The sequence below is a fragment of the Artemia franciscana genome, chromosome 3 (genome assembly GCF_032884065.1).
Source record: "Artemia franciscana chromosome 3, ASM3288406v1, whole genome shotgun sequence".
Lineage (NCBI taxonomy): Eukaryota > Metazoa > Arthropoda > Branchiopoda > Anostraca > Artemiidae > Artemia > Artemia franciscana.
Window position 1 is genome coordinate 18,452,389 of NC_088865.1, and position 20,048 is coordinate 18,472,436.

Genomic DNA, 20,048 nt, shown 5'->3' on the forward strand with positions numbered 1-20,048 from the left:
AAATTTTGACTAACTGCTCAAATTTTGTCCAGGATTATAATGATAATCTGAAATTTTAATACTTAAGCACAAAAACTAACAAAAACTAGACGCTACCAGCTAATTTACATTTATTGACAAATACATTTAGAAGCAAGAAATCGGGGGTTTATGGGGCTGGTAGTCCACAAAATATCTTCGTAAGGCCTGGTCATGATTTGAAAAACAATTTGAAATTAAAAAGAAAAGTATTTTTACACCGAAAGTATGGAGCAACATTAAAACTGAAAAAAAGCATAAATTGTTCCTTATATGAAGGGGGGCTGTCCGTTCTTAAACTCCTTGCTATTTACATTAAAGTTTGATTTGTGTCAAATTTTCAAGAACTACCGCTGAAACAAAAGGATCGTTGTACCGTAATAGCAGGTTTTTTCAAAGCACCAAAACACTTTATCGTAACAACCAGGGGTTTCGAGGAGGGGGAAGGCTCCCTCGTATGCCGAACAGTTTATGTTGGTTTTAAGTTTTAACGTTCCTCTTGCTTTCACTTTTTTTTTATGGCACTTGATAATAATCAAGTGACATATAGCAATCGCAAATTCTGTCGGTCTGTTGGTCTCGGTTTTGCTACTTTAGGCACTTCCAGGTAAGCTAGGACGATGAAATTTTGCAGGCGTATCAGGGACCTGACCAGATTAAACTAGAAATAGTCGTTTTTCCGATTTGACCATCTGGGGGGAGGGGAGAGGGGGCCCGTTAATTTGGAAAAAATAGAAAAATAGAAGTATGTTTAACTTACGAACGGTTGATCAGATCTTACTGAAATTTGATGTTTGAAAGGATATTGTGTCTCAGAGCTCTTATTTTAAATCCCAACCGGATCTGGTGACATTGGGGGGATATGGGAGGAGGAAACCTAAAATCTTGGAATACACTTAGAGTGGAGGGATCGAGATGAAACTTGGTGGGAAAAATAAGCACAAGTCCTAGATACATGATTGAAATAACCAGAACAGATCCGCTCTCTTTGGAGTAGTTGGGGGGGGGTTAATTCTGAAAAATTTGAAAAAAAGGTATTTTTAACTTACGAACGGGTGATTGGATCTTAATGAAATTTAATATTTAGAAGGATATCGTGTCTCGGAGCTCTTATTTTAAATCCCGACCGGATCTGGTGACAATGGGGGGGGGGGGTTGGGAGGGGGAAACCTAAAACTTGGAAAACACTTAGAGTGGATTGATCGGGATGAAACTTGGTGGGAAAAATAAGCACAAGTCCTAGATACATGATTGACATTTCCGGAACGGATTCGCTCTCTTTGGGGTATTTGGGGGGGGGGTTAATTCTTAAAAAAATAGAAAAAATGAGGTATTTTTAACTTACGAACGGGTGATCAGATCTCAATGAAACTTGATATTTAGAAGGATATCGTGTCTCAAAGCTCTTATTTTAAATCCCGACCGGATCTGGTGACATTGGGGGGAGTTTGGGGTGGGGGAACCTAAAATCATGGAAAACGCTTAGATTGGAGGGATCAGGATGAAACTTGGTGGGACAAATAAGCCGAAGTCTTAGATACGTAATTTACATAACTGGAACGGGGGGGGGGGGGGTATTCTGAAAAATTAGAAAAAAATGACATATTTTTAACTTATGAAAGAGTGATCGGATTTTCATAAAACGTCATATTTGGAATTACCTTGTAACTCAGATCTCTTATTTTCAATCTCAACCGGATCCAGTGTAATTGGAGTGAAAAAGTGAAAAATGCGGTATTTTTATCTTACGAAAAGGTAATCGGATCTTAATGAAACTTCATATTTAGAAGGACCTCGTAACTCAGATCTCTTGATAAAGTCGTTTTCCCAGATTCGACCATCTGGGGGGCTAAAAGGAGAGGAAAAATTAGAAAAAATTAGGTATTGATAGCTTACAAGTGGGTGATCGAATCTTAATGAATTTTGATATTTAGAAGGACATCGTGACTCGGAGCTCTTATTTTAAATCCTGACCGGCATTAAAGCTCTTATTTTCCTTTTAAATCAATCTATTGATTCATAGAATTCATAGATTAAATCAATCTATTGCTCATACCATATGATCTCTTGGCTCTTAGCTCTTCTTGCCTCGTCACAAGTGCCATATGAGCTCTTAGCTCTTGTTTTTATTTAATACTTGTCAAGAAACCAATTTGACTAACAGCATGCTCAATTGACCTTAGGCCCATCAAACAATTCGTGGGTGGAAACATTAATTGAAAAGCCAATCACGTCAAAAAGAGAAAAAAATAACCTAGAAACAGAAGCCCTATAACTATATATTTATCACAGGAATCTGCTTTAGTTGCTGATTCCAATTATGTAAATTCAGTTGATTATAAATTTACCCATCAGAAATCTATTAATATAAGAATATTTTAAAATTATTAAAAAAGGGGGGAAACTGTATAAATGTATCAAAATAGAAAGTCTTATACTTCTTTTCTAAACCATTGATCCTTCTTTTCTAAAGAGGCTGGAATCTCTTATTTACGAAACTATATATTTCGTGTACTTCCTTAGAAGGATGGCGACAGATGCATGTTTATTTGTTATATTCCTTTTTTTTCTAAGGATGATCGTGCCAAACTATTGGTCGTAGAATCTTGGAAGAGGGATTATTCTTCTGGAGACTTAAAGGTAAGTCGCAAATTGAATCAACAATAGGTATTGGATTACGCCCAAGAGTTAAATTCTTTCATTAGTGCTACAGAAAACAACTTTAAAACAAAATACCAATCGAGTTAAAATTCTATAATTTCTAATCACTTTCATAGTCATCATCAAATAACTTATGGATCCAGTCTCATAGGCCCTACTATCTTGTGGTGGTGCATTTGTCCCTAGATTTTTGTGTAGTCTACACAAAATAAATTGTTATTACAGACCCTATAGCTATTAGTAGTCAAGGTTCAAAGTTTTACTATAGCTAGTAATATGAAATTAGTATTTGGGGAGAATTTGGGGAAGTTTTTTCCGGGGAGGAGGGCTGTCACTGAATTTTAATACTTGCATTTTAAAAACCAAAATTATAGGCTTTCCATGAAAGCTCCTTCATAATATATCGAAAGGGTATTTAACTTCTGCCCTTCCTTACTTCAGAGAATATATACGAGTTAGATATGCAATGTTAATGTTGAGGAGGTAAAAGTTTCCTCATTTTGGAGATACCATAGATTTTAACCAGGAATGTTAGCTTGTAAATACGAAGCATCAGCATAAAGAGGTGAACTTAAGAGCAATAGAGTAATGGCTCAAGCTCAGTCCTAATTTATTGTGTAAAGAACACACACAATATAAAGACTCTTTATTGTTGAACCAATATTACACTGAAATCAAAATGGGTTTAGTCTGGTTTATTCACTTTGACATTAAGCAATAACATTTGCTGCTCCAATGTATTGTAAGGAGTTCAGAATGTAAACACTTGTTATTACCAATTGTCTGTATATATTTTAATCTGTCTACATTCGAAAGAGTTCCCACTGAATGATCAGTGGATTAAGGTTAAAATCAGTAATAAACCTTCTTTTTGAATGAGCCCCAATGTTTATTTTTTTTAACTTAATCGGTTTGGCTTCGAGACGTTTATTTTTAGCTTAATCGATTATATTTCATTCGTCCGAGGATTTATTGGCAGCAGGCCGCTCAGGTATTTTTGTGGTCCTCGCAGAACTGTTTCAATTTTTTTGTTGCCCCCTTTTGTTTCTTTTTTCTTTTCATTTCTTCCTTAGAATTAAAAATTTACTTTAATAAAATGACATATTACGATTACTGACTAGCGGTGATATGTAGTTGCCATACCATCATAATTCCGAAAAAAACAACAACGTTCTTTGCTTTGATAGGGGCCACTCCGTAGCCAAGACATTTGCAAGGGTAAGAGGGGTTAGTGGGCTAGGTTCCTGCTGCACCCGAGCAGATATAGGCAATGTAATAAAGATGTTAAGAATGTTAAACCGAACTGAGAACAAGCATTATTTACGTCATTTAAAAAAAAAGAATGTCTCCGTTCTACCTCTCCCTCTTTTTCTGACCGAAGAAGGGTACCCTTCGGTATTAGTCACTTATCCTTGAATAAACTAAGTTTAACTATCTTTCGCCATGGAATCACTGTAATAAATCAATTTTAGTTGCATATGCTCAATGAAAGATAGAAAAAATACATGGGAACAGAATCAATAAGTTTAACAGTTATCGATGCTTAATCGTGAGACTGCTGGAAGGTCTGGAACCTCCAGACCTTCCAGACCAACACATGATAACGCAATCTAGAAATTCCCGTCATAAAACTAAGTGACTTGGCCTGTACTTCCGACAAAGTTGTGTCTTACAAGGCGGAAGGGCCGAGATAATAGAAACGAAAATTGCCGCCTAGGTAACCGCAAGGCGCTTTGCTTGGCGCGACAACTTCGTTAACGGAACAGATTGTAATATGTGGAAGTCAAACAGTATATCAGGCAACAGCATAAAATTAGACCTTTTTCAAGCCGTGCTGGCAATACATCCAAATGGAATAAGCGTAATATTTTTATGAGTTTTTGGGATTTGACTTAAACATTTTTGTGAAACCGAAATTGCTGCTGAAAAAACAGTCAAATGCTAAAAATTAAACCAATAATATAATGGCGATATTTTATACTAATTCCAATTATTAGGACGTAAATCATGTTATCGTAAAACATGATCGTAAAAAGTTACGTAAAGGACGTAACTCTTCTATCCGAAATTCTAAAGTAACGAAAAATATTAAAATTTTGAAAAAATTTCATTTATTTTTACTAGATTTATCATTAACGTAACAGGAATTTGGTTATTAATAATATGGTTACGCCTATATTTATCAAATATTACTATTTAATTATTTTGTATGAAATTTTTGCTGTATATATTTACATAAAATTATTACGTTGATGTAAATTGTAGAACAGTGGCTGGTTCTTTGGCCTTTTCACCTTAAAAGTCTTTTCTGTTACAATCAAGATCTTTCAAAATTCCCTCCCTCTGTCGGGAAAATCACCAAAAAGAGAGATATCCATCTCTCAGAGAAAGGGGTAGCAAATGGCAGCTTTGAAATTCCCTTCACATTCTCTTCCATAGACCAAGAAGAGATGACATCAACGATAGAAAATTTCAAGCGTAAAAATGCCCATTTAAAAGGGTTTCAGAAACCCTGAAAAATTCTGGTCCTCCCGAATATCAGAGCGTTATGCTCCTTTTCTATGTTAAAAAGCTGACAATCCGAATTCCAAAAAAGAACAATATCTCCATTCCACGTGAGATTGAATCAATTTTAATATCAAAATATTTTCGCTTTATGTCTAATAGACTTCCATGACGAGTAGGTGAAAATGCAAATGAAACAAAGCCAACTGCAAACTTATTTAACGTGACAGATAGCCGTACTGACTTTGGTAAAGAAAAAACATTTGGAATTGCAACTCTATGCTCTCTCCCTCCTCTCTTTAAACTCTAGTCTAAATTATTTTTATTTGGTGAGCCATGCCGGAAGGTACAAAATTCTGAGGACGGATCCTAGGGTAGTCGACCATGCTGAAAACTAATATCGTAGGGCGCATGTTCGCTGTTGGGGCGTTTCTGTGATATAGGCTAAAAACGCCAGATTTAGCCTATAACTAAGTGTGACGATTCAGGATTTTTTTGTGAGTTATTGGGTTGAGGAATCCGGCGTAATATTATATCAATGAAAAGAAAAGATCTAGATCTACAAGAATATGATTTTTAAATTGAAAAAAACACTATTTTTTTCTATATTTAAAGCAGTTTCAAAATAAATGCTGTAAAATTCGACAAATATCTCAAAGAAAGGCTAAAATCTCGAAATTTCTTCAAGGTAACAAACTTTTTTTTCCTATTGGAAAATAAGGTTCATTCAATTTCGTACAATTTGAGCTAAAAAAAATACAAACTATTTTTATTTTTAAAAGATCTACGATTTTTTTTTGTAGTGTCACTGAAATGATCACTAGCCGTATCATGAAAAGGGACATAATATTTTTTTTTTCTTCAAAGGGTAGGAATACTTCAAACTTCCTAACTGTTTAAAATTTTTAACTTTTACTTAAAAATAAAAATAGATTTAAAAAATGTTGACTAAAAAAAGTATTTTTTTTTAGAATGGACGAATATGTTTTCTGGTGTACTAAGGCGTCTGCAATTACCTTTTTGGGACCTGATTTGCCAGTTATACGACTGAGCTATTTACTATATAAAGGAATTCTGCTTTACAGATGGATTCAGTCCGCGCATTGGAGTTGTCTTACTCGGCTTGCCCGTAAAATTGGGTAATAGTAACTGATTAGGAACCTGTTGCAATTAAAAGTAAAAGGTATCAAATAAAACTTTCAAAAATATTCCTCATTTTTTTTCTTCCGAGAATTCAGATGGGACAAGGTCAGACTCCCTACATACCCTCCTCGTTCCGCGGCAGGAGCATAAGCTACAGCATCCTTTCATTTTTGAGCAGCTACAGTCTTTCCTGCATCTTCCACTTTTGCATCTGCAGTAAGATTCCAGGCTTGATGCTTCTTTACAGCTTGAGACGACCGCATCTACTCCCCCTTCAGCCATCTTCCATCCAAGGAAGAGTGAATCTGGAATGCTCGGCTGAGCATGTACTGACGACAAGATTATCCATGTAGCGCATATGGCTCTTCGTATGCATGGCTCGAAGGTTTCGTCAGAAGGTGGCAGTCTTTTCACATTTTGTTTCTGGCACCGAATGTAAGCCCTTATACTGGCCAATGAATTGAATCCGGCCTGTTTACCGTACATTTCAACGACCAGAAATTTTGATAGGTCGTAAACTTCTCTAAACACGTCGACTGAAAGCTTCTCTTCTGCATCCTTGATCCGCTCCGTCACAGACACCATTTGAGTCAGGTGGGCCAAGATAAAAAAAAAACCAGTTATTTCAGGTTGATTCAACATGTGATTCTGACGCAAATTAAAGTTTTTTTTTAATGAAAGTAAGGAGGAACATTAATACTTAAAAAAAACAGAAATTACTCCGTATATGAAAGGAGCTTTTCCTCATCAACGTCCCGCTCTTTATGCTAAAGTTTCTTACTGTTTTAAAAATAGAGTTAAGAGAAAGAGTCAAACTTTAGCGTAAAGCGTGGGGCGTTGAGGAGGAAAATCCCCTTTCATATACGGAGTAATTTCTGTTCATTTTAAGTTTTAATGTTGCTCCTTACTTTCATTTAAAAAACTTTTTTTTATTTAATTTCTGGACGTTTTTGAATTAATGCATGTTTTGATCTTGGCTCTCCACACATGAATAATTAAAACAAAATTTGCATATTATTTAATTGCAATTAATCGAAAGATTTTGAGAAAAAAAGGAACGAGGGAGGAGGCCTAGTTGCCCTCCAATTTTTTGAGTACTTGAAAAAACAACTAGAACTTTTAACTTTTTACAAACGTTTTCATTGGTAAAAAATATACGTAACTTACGAATTAATTTACGTAACGAACTTCTATATACGTATGTTTTTATTGCGTGTACGAGGGGGTTCAACCCTCGTCGATATCTCGCTCTTTACCCTAAAGCTTAAATTTTGTCCCAATTCCTTAAGAATGAGCTCTAAATCACAAAGGCCTTAGAACAAATAGTTGAAATTACTAAAAATACTTTAGCGTAGAGCGAGAAAAAATTTTCATTTTTTTTTCAGTGTTTTTTCAAATAATATTAGAAAATCCTGCGCCCCCTTCATTGAAATTCTCTTCCCCCATGACAAGTTTCTCCATGGAAATTTCCTCTCACGTAACCCCCCCCCCTCAAATCTCCCCCCAAACAAAAAAAAATCCCCCTGAAAACGTCTGTACACTTCCCAGTAACCATTACTATATGTAAACACAGGCCAAAGTTTGTAACTTGCAGCCCCTCCCACGGGGACTGCGGGGGAGTAAGTCGTCCCTAAAGACATAATTATTAGGTTTCTCGACTATGTTGAATAAAACGACTATCTCAGAATTTTGATCTGGTGACTTTTGGGGAAAATGAGCGTGGGAGGGGGTCTAGGTGCCCTCCAATTTTTGGTCACTTAAATCGGGCACTAGAACTTTTAATTTCCGTTAGAATGAGCTCTTTTGTGACATTCTAGGACCACTCAGTTGATACGATCACTCCTGGGAAAAAAAAACAAACAAAAAAACAAATAAACACGCATCCGTGATCTGTCTTCTGGCAAAAAATGTGAAATTCCACATTTTTATAGATATGAGCTTGAAACTTCTACAATAAGGTTCTCTGATATGCTGAATCTGATGGTGTGATTTTCCTTAAGATTGTATGACTTTTAGGGGGTGTTTCCCCCAATTTTTTAAAATGAGGCAAGTCTTCTTAGGTTCGTAACTTTTGATGGGTGTAACTGATCTTGATGAAACTTATATATTTAAAATCAGCACTAAAATGCGATTCTTTTGATGTAACTATTGGTATCAAAATTCCATTTTTTAGAGTTTCGGTTACTATTGAGTTGGGTCGCTCCTTACTACAGGTCGTTCCCACGAACTGTTTGATACTGATTTGCTGATGGATGATAATGAAGAGTGTGACACAAATTTGGAAGATCAAAAAAAAAAAATAATAAAAATAAAGAAAAAGAATCCTTAAAAGCACTTTTGGTGTTGTAAAGTTGGCTGGCAAAATGAGTGTAATTTTTTTTTGCAGAAGTAAGAGACTTAATGAAAGTAATTTACAAAATTTAATCACAAGAAACTAGGCGATACTGATTCCTTTAGATTTATAAGGACCGATCAAAAGGCATGTTACATTGATCAATGTACTACAGTACATTGAATGCCTGTATTTTCTTGTGTCCCTGTCATTGTTTTTAATTCATGCCTGTATGCACTGTTTTTTGAACGAAATCACTTGGGATCATTTTAACTTTTGTTTGCGTTGGAGGCTGGTGGAGGATCTGGTAAGTTCACCTTCTTTATCCTCTGTGTAGAGGTATGGATTTGTTATGTTTAACACCAGTATGTTTAACACCAGTAACGCTTTTAGATTATGGCTTCCATAAAACTGTTGCTCTTAAAATTAAGTTTCTAGGTATATTAGGTTTCACCACGTCATGTTACAATATGTTACTGAAATTGTGAGATATTATACCAAGATTGTACATACTTAATTGATTGAATATTGAGCAAACTTTTTTTATAGAAATAGCTTTTGTGGGTAACCTCACAAAAAGTGGGGTATTTATGGGCATAGATTGTAAATATTAACATTTGCGGATCAGGGATTGCGCTTTAATTTGTGAACACTAACATGTAAAACCTGATTTCAGGCTGAGGCTAATTTTAGGCTGAGATTAAACATATAATCTATGTGTCTGATAAACATGCATCGAAAGATGAAAAAAAAGCAGTAAAAATCATGTTTGACCTCGCAGGAGTCGAATATAGGTAGGATTACCTCTCTCTGTTTCTTCATATATGTGTGTTTGTTCCGGTCGAACTCTTGTCAAATTTCAGGGAGGGAATTTCTAGATGAGTCACTTGATAAGACCCCTAAATCTAGAGTTAAGTCGCTAGTTCTTTCGCTAAGTTTTCTTTTTCTTAATCTTATTTTGCAACAAGGAAAGCCTCTGCGAATAACTTTTCGCAGATGAAAATCCCCCAGGGAAATCGTTCTTGCGGAGAACTTATTAACATCCAGAAATTGTGAATAATTTGAACGTTAGGAACTGACAAATCTGTGTTCAGAGGATCTATAATTTCAGTCAGAGTGGAAAGTATTAAGAGGGCATTGCGAGGAATAGGGGAAGGGGGTCTTTTACCTAAGAACTTGACGAGACTCAACACAACAATCTCTAAAAAAATTTTGGCGATCGGACGAATAGTGTAGCAATTTTTATGGGGCACACTTACAAGCTAAACAAACGTAAACACAAACATGAACCATTGTAATAACCATTACTGATGAATTCATAATTAAATGATAAAATCGTGATTTAATAAATTTATAATAAAAAAAAACAGAAATTGTGTGATTTCCTTATTTCAGCTTTTAGTCCTTGCTACTTATGCATTCTTTGTATTGTATTTACATAAGATTTGAAGGTACAAAGGAAAAATGATAAATTGACTGATCAAAGGAAAATCATCAAGGAGAAACACTTTTATTTGTGGTAGCTTTAAACTGGATTCAGTAAACTTAGAGTAAGTCCAATAAATTGGTTTCAGTATACCTGTAGATTCTTTTGATGTAACTATTCGTATCAAAATTATAAATTTTAGAGTTTCGGTTATTATTGAGCCGGGTCTCTCTTTACTACAGATCGCTACCACGAACTGTTTGATCGAGACAGTAAGCGAATTTTGATTATAATAGGGGTTCATGAAACCAAAATTCTGGGCGTCTGTGCTCTAAAGGCCTACCCTGAGGTGGAACGGCCTTAGATCTAAATTTCACAGTGATTTTCGGGTTGATGCAGCATTGTCATCGTGTTCTTGATTCTAGCAAAGAAACAGATGGCAGCTCTCTTTGAAAAATTCGCACAACAAAAGAATTTCGCTGGAACTCATTTATCTGAATGACAGGCACTGGATTAATTGAAAGCTATATTATTCATTAGATAGTTTACAAACTTATATTCAAACCCATATTGAATCAATATCTTCAGTTACTTTATTTTTAGAAGAAAAAAAGTTAGCTGAGAAAGCACACGTACTAATTTGAATAGGGCAAATAGTCTGGCTATGAAACAAGAGCTCATGATTCAATATCATCATTAAATTATGAATTTAAAGCAATCTTCTGCTGATAACACTTAAAAGTTATCACTTTCTCGTAATGTTGCGGTATTTTCACCCGATTCTAACTAAAACCTAAATTATAGCACCTCAAATTTTTTGTTACTTTCATCCATTGAGAGTAAAAGAAGGATAATGAGTAGTCGCCTTCCCTCTGATTGGTTAAATTCTTAAAGTTCTAGGTCGAATAATTCGTACTTTAGCTGGAATTACAGGTATACTGAAACCAATTTATTGGACTTACTCTAAGTTTACTGAATCCAGTTTAAAGCTACCACAAATAGAAGTGTTTCTCCTTGATGATTTTCATTTGATCAGTCAATTTATCATTTTTCCTTTGTACCTTCAAATCTTATGTAAATACAATACAAAGAATGCATAAGTAGCAAGGACTAAAAGCTGAAATAAGGAAATCACACAATTTCTGTTTTTTTTTATTATAAATTTATTAAATCGCGATTTTATCATTTAATTATGAACTCATTAGTAATGGTTATTACAATGGTTCATTTTTGTGTTTACATTTATGTGTCTTGTAAGTGTGCCCCATAAAAATTGCTACACTCTTCGTCCGATCACCAAAATTTTTTAAGAGATTGTTGTGTTGAGTCTCGTCAAGGTCTTAGGTAAAAGACCCCCCCTTCCCATATTCCTCGCAATGCCCTCTTAATACTTTCCACTCTGACTGAAATTATAGATCCTCTGAACACAGATTTGTCAGTTTCTAACGTTCAAATTATTCACAATTTCTGGATGTTAATAAGTTCTCCACAAGAACGATTTCCCTGGGGGATTTTCATCTGCGAAAAGTTATTCGCAGCGGCTTTCCTTGTTGCAAAACAAGATTAAGAAAAGGAAAACTTAGCGAAAGAACTAGTGACTTAACTCTAGATTTAGGGGTCTTATCAAGTGACTAATCTAGAAATTCCCTCCCTGAAATTTGACAAGAGTTCGACCGGAACAAACACACATATGAAGAAACAGAGAGAGGTAGTCCTACCTATATTCGACTCCTGCGAGGTCAAACATGATTTTTGTTGCTTTTGTTTCATCTTTCGATGCATGTTTATCAGACACATAGATTATATGTTTAATCTCAGCCTAAAAATAGCCTCAGCCTGAAATCAGGTTTTACGTGTTAGTGTTCACAAATTAAAGCGCAATCCTTAATTAATAATATTATCTCGGACAAGATGGTCGTACAGGTTAATGTTTCGGAACTAACTAAAGTGTATAGATTTACCCTTCCAGCGAATCCTACGCGGCCTGATATGATTGCCCCGGTACTCGCCCAGTTTTCGTCTAAGGATGTGGCTAGAAAGGTATTTGCTGCTAAGAGCAAACTGGCCAAATCTGGTATATTTGTGTCAGAAAGTTTAACTAAGAAGCGACGAGAAATTCTGCAACTGGCTCGTGATAGGTTAGGGAACCACAACGTATGGTCCGATCACGGCCGTATTTTCGCTCGATCTGGAAATGACGCTCGGACACGCCGACTGTGGAGTTGTGACGACATCTAATCTGAATTTTTTTTTCGTTTTAATAGTTATAAATGTGTACTTCAGTATTTACATTCTTTCGTAGTAATAGTTCTTTAATAGGAAGTAGGATAATTTATTTATGAATGTTTTCACGATTACTACAGTTAGAAAATAATCGCTTTTCGTTGGATAATATTTTGTCGAGTGATGTTGGTAGCCGGTCGGAATTTTCGGATAAACAGCCTGCAAGGCTTAGTAAATATGTTGCAGTAGATGATGTGAGTGCACCCGTTATGCTGTCCGGATTCCAGATTCTCCACTGGAATTGCCATTTAACTACTTCACATGAAGATGTAGTTGATATAATTAACAAACTTGACAGTGAGGTGCAAGTGATAGGTATTTGTGAATCATTTATTAGTGAACAGTGTCCTGCTTCGTTATTTAATTTTCCAGGTTACACACTTATTTCCAAGAACCGGTCATTGATGGAAAGGGGAGGTTTAGCATTCATAATCAAGGATGATATAAAATTTAAAGTAAGGGAAGATTTATCTTTATGGATTGAAGGTAAGATTGAAACTTTTGCTATTGAAATAGTGACAAGTAATAATAATCCACTTCTTATTTCATCGGTGTATAGACCCCCTGGTGCTAGCCCGGATTTTTTCCTAGAGGAATTCGAAATTTCAATATCTGAAATAAATCGAAATTTTGATAAAATTGTAATCATAGGTGATTTTAATTTTGATTTATTAGATCTTCAAGCCAAAAATTTGGATTTCCTTAATGTCATGCTTTCATCTGGTCTTTTCCCATTAAATTCTACCCCATCCCGATTAACAGACCATTCTGCAACTTTGATTGATAATGTTTTCGTCAGTGAAGTTAGGGTGGAAGATAGCGCGTGTGACGTATTAATCCATTCTGGTTTGGACCACTTACCGCTTCTTTGTTTCTTGCAGAAGTTATCACATTGTAAAATTAAAAGAAAAAACAAGATTCTTCGGCGTGACATGAAAGAAGTTAATCTGGCTAAATTTAAAAATGAAGTTAGTTCGTTGGATTGGGAGGTGGTCTACAATGAAAAGGATGATGCTTCAAAAGCTTTTAACATTTTTTCAGATATTCTTTACCCTGTGTTCGAGAAAAATTGCCCATTGAATAAAATTAACCGAGAAAGCCGTGGATAAATGATGAAATTTTGAGTTTAATAAGACAAAGAAATAAGTTGTATTGTCAATATCTTGATAATCCATCTGAAATGATTTTAAATGAGTTTAAAGAGTTGAGAAATTACGTAAATAATTCAAAAAGAAATGCAAAGAATGAGTATTATTTAAACCGTTTGAAGATTAAGGAAGGTAATATAAAAGATACTTGGGGAATTGTCCGTGAAGTGATAGGATGTGAAAAAAAAAAGATATGTGTATAACCAATTTAAAAACTAGTTATAGAATTATTCATGATAAATTGGAAATAGCAAATTACATGGGTGATTATTTTTCGAAAATTGGTAGTGTTATACAGAATGAAGTGTCTACAGGTGGTTGTGCCGTCAACATTAGCGCAAATCCTTCAAGCTTGCAGAATGGGTTCGAATTTGTACCATGTAATGTAGAAGAAGTTGAAAAAATTGTTTGTAGCCTTAAATCAAATTCTTCTGGTGTAGATGGATTGAACCTAAAGGCTTTTAATTATGTGTCGGTGTATCTTTTACCGGTACTGGTTCATTTAATTAATCTCTCAATGGTTAAAGGACATTTCCCGTCGGAACTGAAACGATCTAAAATCATACCTTTACATAAAGGTGGGGACCCCTCAGACCCCTGTAATTGGCGATCAATTTCCATTTTACCTTTATTTAGTAAAATTTATGAAAAAGTTATTTATAAACGATTGTATGATTTTTTTGGATTCGAAGAAAATTCTGTATAATGGACAGTTTGGTTTCAGAAGTAAACATTCCACTAGTCATGCAGTACACCATCTTTTAAGTTTTGTTGATAATGCGCTTGAAAATAATATGGTTCCTTTAACTGTTTTTGTAGATTTCCGTAAGGCTTTTGACACTGTTGATTTTAATACTCTTCTTAGTAGACTAAGTGGGCTTGGGTTAGGTAGTTCTTGTGTAAAGTGGTTTTCATCGTATTTGCATGGCCGGACTATCAAAGTTGCTTTATCAGATATATCAAGTAGAGAGTTCAGTGTTAAGTGTGGAGTGCCTCAAGGTTCCGTGCTGGGACCTCTACTTTATCTTATTTATATTAATTCGTTGGCTTCACATGTTGGAGTTGAAGCGCTGACCTCTTTCGCGGACGACACTGCGATAACAGTAATTGGTAGCTGTTTGGTGCAGGTTGCACATAAGGCTAATTTGGCACTTGAACGTTTGCGCAGTTTTACAGTAGGTAGTTCCCTAGCAGTTAATGCATCTAAAACAAATTACATTATATTTAGTAGAACAGGTAGGTTACTTAATGATAATAATAACATTTTTTTTGGACATTTACCCATTAAACAAGTTTTTGAAATTAGGTATTTGGGGTTTTATTTAGATAATAATATTAGTTAGAAAAAGCATTGTAGTGTTATTGGTGCTAAAATGGCTAGGGGTCTAGGAATTTCGAGACGTGTAAAAAAAACTTTTCCGTTCAAGATTTTAAAAATCATTTATTTTTCCCTTGTTCATCCTTATATAGATTATGGTTGGGTTCATTGGGCTAGCAATTTCTTCTTTAATTATAAAAGGATCCAGATTTTGCAAAATAAAAGCATTCGATTGATTGCGGACATAAAAGAGCAGGTTGAATCCAAAACTACTGCTAGCTTTACCCGGTGTAATGTTTTAAATGTTGGTCAGATTCGTGACTACCAGGCATCAATTTTTGTGTTCCAGAGCATGAAACATATATGCCCTGAGTATTTTCATGATTATTTTTCCATGAATCAGGAGTACCATAATTATGATTCAAGAAATTCACAACTTTTAAGCCATGAACAAAGAAAAACAGTTCGATCATCATATGTGGTTCGTAATCTGGGGCCTTCTGTTTGGAATAGTTTGCCGGCTGGCATCAGGGAGTCTGTCACTTTATATGGGTTTAAAAAAAAATTGAAAACATTTTATTTAAGTAATAGATTTTGAAGGGCAGGAGGTTTTCGATGTCTTTTTTTTGCAGTTTATTGATGTGGGGTGGGGGCTGAAAACCGGTAAATGATATTTAATATGATTATTCTGTTGCATTTTGTTCATGTGTATGTGTTGTTATTTTTTATATATAAGATAGGCTAGGTGGTTTTTTTTTTTTTTTTTTTTTTTTTGTGTGTGTGTTTGTGCTGTTGCATTGGTGATTTCTCTTTTCATGATATATATATATATATATATATATATATATATATATATATATACATATATATATATATTCACAGGTGGGACACGGGGACACAACTACAATGGCGTGTAACTAATACGGCGCGTAACGACTTACGTGCTTGGGGGGGGGTGCGAAGCCCCCCACCAACTAGATGTTGGTGTGGCCACCAACAGCTAGTAAACTATAAACTACATATCCGGCCTTTGTAAATCAAACTACATAAAATGTTTAATCGGTATTTCAGTTTCAGACTGAAACTTTTAGCAATTTGTTTTGTCCTTGACATTAGTTCGGAACTGGTCCTCAAATATTTAGCTTTCTCTTTGGTTTAACTGTCTTAGTTAAAAGCCCCCATTGGTTTTACACGGCTGCAGCCTAGTTATGAACGAACCACGATCATTGGCAACCATTGGCAATATTAAAAACCTTTCTAAAAAAACTTTCAAGTGAGAAAAGAGTGTCATTTCAAGTTGATTCAGGAATAGTAACCGAGATCTTGATTGATCTTAACAAGAAAAACTAGATTAAACACTCACAAAAAATCGTATCAAAAGTTCAGATCGAATGTAACAATACTACAATCCCCCAATTTCACCGAGTAATTTAAAAACACGTTTTGAAGTTTCAGTTATTATGGGCTGTGGTTCCCTGAAAGTTTCATTTTGAAACTGAACTACCGACAAAACATTTGTGTAGTCGGATTTACAAAGGGCGGGTATGTGGTTTAAGTATATTAGTTCATATTTTGTTACTGTTGTAATAAGAAGAAATTCTTACATAGCTTTGATAAGAGTTTACTGATTAAAATGATGTCCACTGTGCCAGAAGTGGCTCATTCCATGAAAAAGTCCGGTACTTATGTATTATACGCCACTCACTCGAGTTTATGATGTGTAAAACTCGAGAATACACCTGTTTTTTCGTTACCTTAGAAACAAATTTGGGTTATATTTTTGCCCATCAGGGGGGGGGGGGGGGGGTGTGAATTACAGCAGGTCTGCTTGCCAAGTGTTAGGTACAACTATTCTGCATATTCAGAAGTAAGCATTATTTTGTGACTTCAAGCTGTCCAAATACTTTACCCTCCCCCCTTACGTACAAACATATAGACCAAATTAAATATTTCCCATCTATTCTGTCACTCGTCTTTGTCTTGTCTCGTGCTAGTCTGAAAGAAACTAAACAAGAAACCGGTTTTTTGTCGGGTTTTACACAGCGTAAGCTTGAGTAAGTAAGGACCAGAATTCCATCCCCCTACGGAAAAAAACTTAAATAAAATTCTCAGATTTGGAAAGCCTTATTTACCACAGAGGATATTTTCCCGTTTTTTTCCAGGGAGAGGGGGTATTTTAATCGGAGGGGCGTATTTTCCTTGGGGGGTATTTTAATCGGGACAAAATCAGAAACTAGTGACGCAATTAAACTGCAAGAGCAATTCACTTCAAAATAAATAGCTGAATAGAAAATTATCGACTTGCATGCTCCCATTGCCCCATTGATTAAGTAAAAAATTATTGTCCTATATTTGTCTGGCAAGACTTCCAAGCAACCAGCTAAATCTAGAACTGAAATTTTATAGTCTATTTCCGTTCCGGAATTCAGTTCTAAGCCTAGAACTGTCTGGAATTGCAAATCTAAATCAGGAACATTCCTCTGTCACCATTATGCATCATTTAGAATTTTACAAAGCGTTCAGTTTGTAAAATTTGAGTTTTTATTAACCAGAACCTTCGACTATAACCGTTTTTATTAAATACGATTGAAAGATTGTAAATATAAATGTTTGGTTTCCACTCCTAGGTAAATGTCTTGACGTAACTCCCTTTCCCAAGTAAAGTTTAATTTAGTGAAACACATACCAGAGCCAAACATCAAGTCTTGAGCTTTACGTAAATAATTGCAAATTTTACTAGTTAGGAGCCATTTAATAATTGGAGGAGTGTTCATGAGCACCTCCATATGAGCTCCTTTTAGCGGTATGGACCTCTTCAGAAGTATGATTCAGATCTTAACCTGATTTTACTAGAATATGGATTACCGTATTTAACGTTTACTAATATATTTATCGTATCAATACGATATCAATACGACAAATGAAAATACAACCAATTGTCAGAGTTCATTAAAATTTAAAACAGAGTAAGAAATAAATAATCGATTTCACTTGGCACAGTCTTCTAAAGTGAGATTCTCAAGTCCATCTGCAGATCTTCCTTCGTCTGTCTTCTGACCAAGATCCTGGTTGGGATAATTCCAATCAATTGCTTCAAAATCTATTATTATTTTCTTTTGTCGAGGAACAAATTTCCTGAAATGGAATTAAACTATATCGTGAAGAACTATTATTAAAAAAGGACCACGCTGAGAAAATTGACACAGAAAGATTGAAAAAAAGGAAAGAATAATACTGAAATGAAATTATTGCAAAAAAATTAGTAACAGAAAATGAAAGGCGTCCAAAGGATTTAGACATTCTTTCACCCCTCCGAGTCTAGTCAAATTGTTATTCAAGCAGTCGGATAAGACATTTCTTCTCAGAAAGAGAGCAATATAACCTAGTTTATGATGAAAAAAGGTTGGTGGAAGTTTCACTAAAACTACAAAATCCCCACACATGATCAAAGCCGGCTCAGACAAATTTCACAACCATACACATAGGAGGATACTTTCAGTAATAGATAAATGAGAGGGAAATAAACACCTCGCGATGATTGCTGATCGTTTTTTTTCTTAAAATTTGTAATGAACTCATCTCTTACGGAAGCAATAGTGTATCTAAACCTCCAATGAAACTTCTGACATTTTCCTTCCTTCTTCTTCTTTTTGATGGGATTAGTACGATGGCGCTTCCGCCCAATCTCATCACCAGGATCAATTCTTAATCCAGCACTTCGTTGGAGGTTTCCTATAGCAGAACAGGTATCCAATTCTATTAGATTCCCCTTCTTCTTCTTCTTGTTTGGATTAGTATGGTTGCATAATCTCACCACCGGGAACAAGTTCCGAGGCCAGCACTCTATTATAGGTTTTCTGTTTCAGAAAAAAAGCTTGATGACCAGCGTCACTATCAGAAGCACTGCTTTCTTTTAAAATTGAAAACGTTGGTGACCAAATTTTAGACGCCGGACGTATTTTTCGAGTTACATCTCCGGCATTATTTTTACCCTAAGTGAAAATAATAAGTACTGCTCACACTCTAAGAAACTATTTTTTCAAGATCAGCTTATTCATAACGATCAATTTAACTTTATTTTACTGGTGCTTAATAAACTTCATCAATGGTTTCTTCTTTTCAACAGTAATGAAAATCAACTGGTTAAGTAATAATTATGATTCAACTATTTATTAGTTTTCACACTGCCTTTCAGGAGCGGCCGCAACCTATTTATGTCTTAGCACCACACTGTGATTTCTGTTCATTTTAACTTTAGCTTCATTGTTCGTTGTTACTTCTGTTTATTTTAAGTCCCATTACTTTATTCATGTAATTTCTATTCGTTTTAACTTTGCTTTTCACTTTTCTCAGGGCCCAGGGTCATCCCAGCTACCTCAAGGTGGGGCAACAGTCTAGTAAACTGTGTCTGTAAAAACACTTAGCTACTTAAACATCAACAACTGTCTATTTCCTGTGCGTCATGACTGTCTGAAGGATCTTATCCTTTTATCCTTTTCCTCGGAAAAAACGTAGTTTCTTAGTAAATCTTTCAAACAAAGGCTCAAAAAATTATCTTCAACTAGGATAGAGGACTACCGATATTTCAGACCCTTTTGATTTAACTCGCAGTACCAAGAATGACACAAAGTTTCAAATTGGTCCTGCAGCTTTATTTGCCATCTCAAAATCGTGTAGGCTACAGCATTAAGAAGGTAATGACCAGTCCACCTATTTGTGTCTTACTTTGATAGATGGCTTTGCGAAATCGAAATTCCTTTATATTCTCAGATCAGCGACGTTAATTTAAAATTTACTTTTTTCTCTCCACCTTTAGATTGGAAAATAAGATTTTTGGGCATTTTCATTTAAAAATACGTTTTACATTTTTTCATTGAAAGAAATAAAAAAAAAACGAGAAATTCACCCCGGATATTCACCCCCCCCACTCCGGATATTAAAAATACATCCCCCACCCCAAAATTTTCGCGGATCGAAGCCACTTTCCAAGCTTGTAAATTAAAAACAAAAACCAAGAGCTCATATGGCACTTGTGACGAGGTTGGAAGAGCCAAGAGCCAAGGGCTTCTTCCCACCAAGTCTCATTATGATCTCTCAACTCTAAAAGTTTTCCAAGATTTCCGGTCCCCCCCCCAATGTCACCAATAACCCAAAAATTTCATTAACATCCCATAACCGGTTCGTAAGTTAACAACTTGAGAAAAATCATCAGCG

General features: G+C 35.3%; 1 protein-coding gene across 2 annotated transcripts in view; it reads right to left on the reverse strand.

Moving 5' to 3' along the window:
- Positions 1-17,703: 17,703 nt before the first annotated feature.
- Positions 17,704-20,048, reverse strand: part of LOC136024971 (deoxycytidylate deaminase-like) — a 110,502-nt gene continuing 108,157 nt past the window's right edge. For both annotated transcript variants that reach the window (XM_065700573.1, XM_065700574.1), the window contains exon 6: positions 17,704-17,969. In XM_065700573.1, coding sequence (XP_065556645.1) covers positions 17,822-17,969 — 148 coding nt within the window. In that variant the 3' untranslated portion in view covers positions 17,704-17,821. The remainder of the gene's footprint in view (positions 17,970-20,048) is intronic.